The 6,448-nt window shown below is 55.4% G+C and overlaps 2 protein-coding genes across 2 annotated transcripts; both read right to left on the bottom strand.

Annotated features, from left to right (window-relative positions):
- Nucleotide 1: 1 nt before the first annotated feature.
- On the bottom strand, nt 2–5,204 carry PODANS_5_11300 (uncharacterized protein; the record flags this gene model as incomplete). Its single annotated transcript, XM_001905657.1, has 2 exons — nt 2–4,206; nt 4,268–5,204. Coding segments are annotated over 2 exons (5,142 nt in total), but the record flags the coding sequence as incomplete, so codon positions are not given.
- Nucleotides 5,205–5,861: 657 nt separating this feature from the next.
- Nucleotides 5,862–6,325, bottom strand: PODANS_5_11295 (uncharacterized protein; the record flags this gene model as incomplete). Its single annotated transcript, XM_001905656.1, has 3 exons — nt 5,862–5,967; nt 6,028–6,106; nt 6,163–6,325. The coding sequence occupies 3 exons, from the start codon at nt 6,323–6,325 to the stop codon at nt 5,862–5,864; spliced, it is 348 nt and encodes a 115-aa protein (XP_001905691.1).
- Between the last annotated feature and the right edge of the window lie 123 nt (nt 6,326–6,448).

Genomic DNA, 6,448 nt, shown 5'->3' with positions numbered 1-6,448 from the left:
CAACCGCAATACCCAACCCCGGCGTCCTCCCAATTTGAGCCATATACCTACTCCACTTCCTCGGACTCCTCTTCCTAATCTCACTTACCGGGACCCCCCCTTCCCAACTCCCCCTCGAAGCCGCCACCAGCCCAGCCATGCCATCATCCTCATCAAACCACGCCGGTCTAGCCCGCACATTCGGCATGTCAGGATCAAACGGGGTCTCCCACTCAAACCCCGTCAGATCCTCCGCCGGGATCCCCTCGTCGGTAAAAACCCCCAGCTTGAGCGGTTTCCCGACATGGTTGGTGCACCACTTCTCCAACCACTCGACATGTATCTCATCCCCGTAGTGCTCGTCCCATTTGGCGGCATCCCAGCCCTGGCCGACGAAGTCCATGCAGATGGGGCATGGCTCACGCTTGTGCACTTTGCGGAAGTGGTCGACTGCCGTCTCGGGGGTGCGCAAAACAGGGAGGTAGCACTGGAAGAAGGGACAGTTTCTCGTCTGGAGAGCCAGGTCTTGAATGGCCCTCGCGCGGAGTTCTTCCGGGATGGGTGGCGGGCGGAGGGTGTAAGGTTGGATGCCTACTTTGGAGATGAGGTTAGGGGACATGTTGGGTTTGTGGGCGGTGACCACCTCGCTGATGACGGGTGGATCTTCCAGGGGAGGGTCGGTAGGGTCGATTGTGGGGGGTGCTCCGGGGGGGAGCTTGGTGGTGTACAGCAGCTTTGCCTTTGTCAGCGTGTCCAACGCCTTGATGTCCTCCAGGGTGGAGTAAGGTGGTTTGGGAGGGGAAGCTGGCTTCTTGTTTTCCGCGCCGGGACGCGGGGGACGGGGGGTGGTGTCTGTTGGGTCGAACTTGGAGGCGTCACGCTTGCCGGGAGGATAGGGGGTGGCAGGACTGGTGCTGGCAGGAGCGGGTGGGGTGGGATCGCTTTCGCCGGTGAGTTCTTGGATCCTCTTCCTGTATACTTGGTCTAAGGTTTCCTTGTTCTTGTAGCCGGCTGCTTCTGCCTCGTTGTTGGCGTGGACTTGGTTCCAGTAGTTTTCCTTTGCCGTGATATCTGGGAGACCAACCCCGGGCTTGGTGGTTGGCCACTTTCTAATCCAGTATCCAGGGCGGTTTGGATTTTCTACCCAATGCTGGGGGTCTGGTGGAATCACACCCGTCTTTGCCGGGCTCTTCTTTGCTGGCTTGGTCGTGGGGGTTGGTTCCTTTGTTGGCTCTTTGGGAGCCCTCTTCGCTGCCCGTCCTGCAAAGGCCTGGGCGATACGGGGGTCGACAGCACCCTTGGGCTTACGGGGGGCTGTGAGTGGTTTCGGAGATCCCCTGGGCTTTTGGGGTGTCCTGATTCTAGAACGTGCGACGGGTTTGACCGGTTTGACCCGGGGTGTAGTATAATGGCCTAGCGTTGGCGTTCCCGTCTCGGTGGGAAGGGTCACTCTCCGCCTCTTGTGACGGGTCGGACTGGGAGTCGGTTGCATACGGGGCTTTTCTTTAGGCTGCTCCTGTTGAACAGGCGCGACGCTCAGATGCAGCGGCCGCGTGAGCGGAGGTGGCTCGGATTGTTCCGCCAACTCTGGCTTGTCCTTCGGTATCTTCACGAGTTGAAAATTATCTGGAAGGAAATCTAGCACCGGAACTTTCAACTGTTTCTCCCAAGGCTGCCACGTCCCCAAGTCTTCAATCGGTGTCGCACGATACAATTGCCAGTCAAAGTTGTGCGTAACCGGCGGCGGTTTGTATCTGCCCCATAGCTTTTTCTGTGGAGTTTCGGTGTAGATGTCGCGATATCCGAACGGCTGATGCTCATAGATGCCCTCAAAAACCGGCAACGATTGCTCATCCACCTTGTTGATCCGCAGGTAAGGGTGGACAATGAGCCTCCGGGCCACTTCCCATTCAGTCTCAGTCATGGATGGACTAACAAGAATGTCAGGGAGGTCGGGGTCAAAGCCTTGGGTGATGCTGAAGTGGTCCGTCTTGCTGTCAAACGGCCCCCCATTTGCCATCACTTTGCCCACGAACTCTCGGAGTTTGTCAAGTGAGATCTCCCACAGAGACAGTGGGCACTCATGCACCAAAGCCCCGTCGTAGGAGGCATCCTGGAAACTATACCTCCTCCAGACCGGTCGTGACACGATAAACTGAGGGAACAGGCTGAGTGGGCTGGGTGCTTTAACACCCTTCGGGTAGATCGCTTCTTTTGTCAGCTTCTCTATCTTCGTCATCAACTCGGCAAACGCCTCAACAAGAGGCGTAAAGGCTCTGCTTAATGCCGGGGCGAACTCTGCATCCGGGCAACTCGTATCGAGTACGTCGGCAAGGCTTATGTAGAGGGATGGAGGTGTACCCGTTTCGTCAGCAACAGGGTATTTTCCAAAGTGTGGCCCGAGCCAGTTCTCGCCAGGAAAGAAAACCTCCAGGTAGGTCAGCCCAGCGAAAGGGACCCCTTCTGCTGTCTTCCAGATTTCACTCGCAAGGATCGGTCTGAGCAACCTCTCGGCAACAATCGAGGGAGCCGTCAGTTCCAAGTGCGTCAGATACCAGTCGTCAGACGCGCTGTCATATGGCTTTGTTTGGCCAAGGGCCAAAATGTGCCATCGATCGGAAACCTGCCCCGACCCCCCTGGAGCGAATGCCCGAAGCGTTACCGCGTAAGTGTATTTCTTCGCGTTAACTACGTCGAGTTGCGCCGCAATTACCTCCCAGTTTGACTTGAGAAAGGCCAAACCTCCATATGTTACCGGAGCTTGGGTTGGATTGCCCTGCTCGTCGGTGGTGAAGGCATTTATCAGCGCAGCTGGGATCGCTGGGCGGCCTGGACGGTCGCGGATAGCTCCCGGTACCAACACACGGCATACTTGTTGCATCCAGAGGCTGTACTGATTCGTGAAGAAGGCAGTGGCAGGAGCATCGTCCCCGGCGGGCAACGGCAACCGAAGGTAAGCAACGTCTGGTCTACCTCTCCCTTTCAACTGTGGCCAGTCCAAGGTGACCTTTCCAACATGGTGTCTGGCTCCCGGCTCCCACTTCCAGGGAATGGGGTCATGTGGACCTGCCACGAAGGGGATCAGCTTCCCAAAGTACGCGCTGTCTCCTGGACGGTATTGCTTGTCGATCTGCTGGCAAAGCCAGTTGAATGCGACGCGGTCCTTGGCAAGGGCACCTACCCCAGCACACTGCACGCGGCAGGCATGCTGGTTGATATCAGCGAGAAATGCGTCCTTCTCCTCTTGCAACTCATAATCCTTGCTGGGATCCATGATGTAGAGGTTGTAAGTCACTGCAGCTCTGCTGTCAAGGCCAAGCAGACGGTCAACGGCGTCCACAAAGCTGTTAAAAATCCCACGACGGAACCAGACAACACCCTGGTACCCATGAAGCGGGATCATCAGGCTCTTTCCAGGCTGGAAACCAGTTTCCTTGGCGAACTGCTTCTCCAACTGACCAACCTTGGTTTTGAACGTCGGCGCCCTTTTCTCGTCCAGTGACCATCTATCCGAGGCATTGTCGAGGGTCGACGGCGGTGGATATTTTGCTAGATTCCTCCACTGCTTACTTTTCGGAGGTTCTTCATCTGCCATGCCACCTCTGATGTGCAGATCGTCGTCGCTCTCGTCCTCTTCCTCTTCCATATCCCAATCGTCATCCAAACCTCCACCGCGAAGGTCTATCTCGTTTGTTTCCATCATGTCGAGATAGGCGTTCACGTCCAAATCACCTTCGCGCGAGGCGAGGTCCTCCAGCGCCCACATGTCCACATCGGAGCCTTCCTTGGTGCTCTCCTCATCAGACACGAGGTCATGCTCTTCCCCCATCACCATATCTGACCCACCGTCTGAGCTCACCTCCACCGCCTCGAACCATGTCTCCTCGAGCTCGTCCTCCCACTCATCTTCTTCCAGTTCTTCGAGATCATTCTCACCTCCTCGAAGCCCTGCATCGACCTGGAGCCGGCGCATCCAGGGCGGCGGTTTGAGCTGCCAATTCCCCTCGTCATCAGCGTAAACATCCAGGTCATTCTCATGATAAGGCCTCCGTTTCATCCCCGCAAGCGACGGGGGCTTCCCTATAAAACCAGATGACCTCCCTCTGAACCCAACCGGCCCATCATAGTAAGGCCCATACCGCTTTTCTTCTTTCCTCCTCGTCAACAACAGTCTCCTCCCACCACCCATCCTTTTGGGTACTGGCGAGGCGGTGACATTATTCAGGGCTATTTAACATGTCAGTAGGAAACCCCAAAACAAAGGAGGAGGCCGAAAGAAGAAACATACCCTTCGCAGGCTCCGGAATATACTTCTTGAAGTCATTCAAAAAGTAATACCTATCCTCAAAGTACTGCTCCCGAAACTCTTTCGACCCCGGCTCGAACATATTGCCCTGCACCTCAGCCCCCGGCGCCGGGATGGGCACCCCAATATAAAACGCCGCCAGTCTCGACGGCAAATCCCACGCCTCATCCTCAGCATCATACCCCAACACCTTGCCAATCTGAGGCCTCAACCTCTGATACCCAAGCATATCCACCTCCTGAATCAGTGCCTCAGCCCGGTTGCTGCTGTACGCGACAGGGATCAAAGGCCAAATCTTGGCCAGCTGCTGCGTCGTAAAGTTGGCCTCGAGAAACATCCTCAGCGTGGTGTTAACATCCTTCCCATTGACAATCTCCCTAACAGCATTCCTAAACTGCTTGGTAATATACCCAAACCGGTCCTTTGTCCGCGCATCCGGGTTCAGCCGCGGATCCAGATTGTAATCCTCCCGTTCATGGTCCGGCATGAACGGGTCGTCGATCCGATAGAACCTGGGCACCTCCCGTTTCCCCACCCAGTCCTTTTCGTTTTCCTTTGCCTCCCTCGCGGCCTCCTCCACGTCCCAGAATCTTTCGGGAACCTTGTCAAAGTTCTCGACCGACGTGAGCTCGCTCGTGGGATCGAGCGGATGGTAATCTTTTCTTTCCGCTGCGAGCTTGTTCCATGCGTAGGGCGAGGTTTTTTTCGCGCTCCGGTGGCCGAACTTGGGTGCTTTCCATTTGCCGTAAACGGGACGTCGATACGGTGGGGTCTTTGCCGGCGTGACGGGCCAGGCGCCTGGGGTCTCGGGGGTGGCCATCAGTTTCCAGTCTTGTCGTGTCCCGGCCATCCGCTGCTCAGACGTGTCTGACCAGCCGGCGTTGAGAAAGTTCCAAATCCTTTGAAACATGTGGGCCATCTTGGAAAGGACTTGGTTGTGGCGACAGTTTGTTTAGGTCGGGTGGTGGTGGGGGAGAAGGTGAGACGCCGATGGGGCGGGTTGGAAGCTTCATGGTGGTGGAAATATTCGAGGCTTGGGGACAAAGCGTGGTCAGTAAACAAGCTGGTGTGTTGTGTGGGGAGAGCTGCGTGCTATTTTCTTTGTTCTTCGAGTCAAAATACGGACTGGAAATCACGACCGCCATTGGGTCGAGGGGCAACAAACAAAGGCAACAGGGCTGCTTGCGAACATGGAAATTTCTGCGGATTGTGTCCGGAAGGGGTAATGCAAATAACAAAGGTTTGTGTTGACCTAACATTCAGACTCAATGATGGCGATGGGATTGAGTTTTTTTGCTGACGGCTGCGCGCCTTTGAGCCTGTCAATCGTTCTCTGGGCGAGTTGCAGAGCAAGCAATGCTTTTTGACCTAACAATGGCATTCATTGAGTGATGAGGTTTGGTGCGGGGGGTACCATGTGACCTCTCATCCCTCTGACCTCGATGACGAAATTCGACAACATATCAACTTGCACAAATGCAATGGTTGTATTCAGTTATATTATACATTATGCCCTCAATCACCCCAACATCTCTTGAGTTGTCGCTCCTCAAGTTCGACCATACACCCGCCTCGATTACCCGCAACGGAACGAGCTGATACGGTTATCGAACCTTCCATTCCCATCGCTAAGGTTGGCGTCGTCTTGGTTCTGGTACACCAGCCCCTGGCAGTTGGCGTGTCTGCAATGATGGTTAGAACAATGTGAACTCCTTTGATTGGGGGCTGGTGCTGTGACTTACTCCCACCACTGGCAATGCCATCCTTTTCCAGAGTGGCGTATCGAACTGATGACATCGTTCCAGCTGCCAGAGAAGTTTACTGGAGGACTTTGTTAACCCTTGGTTACTCAGAGAGAAGGAAGAAAGGTTGCTTACCGCACTCGTTGCGGCCGCCATAAAAGGTCCGGCATTGACCACCCCACCAGGGGTCCTTGCAGGCATAAACACTGATCCGCTCTTGACCCCCGTTCGACTGGGAGGCCGTAACTGACAGGACGCCAAGTGCCACAAGGACCGCAAGAGACTTGACGTTGAGCATCTGGATGGTGTCGAGAGCCACGAGAAAAAGGCTCCAAGGGTGATGTTCGAGGGTGAAAGAGCAGTAGGTCGTTGTTTGTGAGCCGGGCGGCCTTATTTTCTTATGTTTTTTCAGGGTCCTTCT

Source organism: Podospora anserina, chromosome 5 (genome assembly GCF_000226545.1).
Source record: "Podospora anserina S mat+ genomic DNA chromosome 5, supercontig 10".
NCBI lineage: Eukaryota > Fungi > Ascomycota > Sordariomycetes > Sordariales > Podosporaceae > Podospora > Podospora anserina.
The sequence above is the reverse complement of the archived record's forward strand: the minus strand, read 5'-3'. Positions and strand labels throughout refer to the sequence as shown.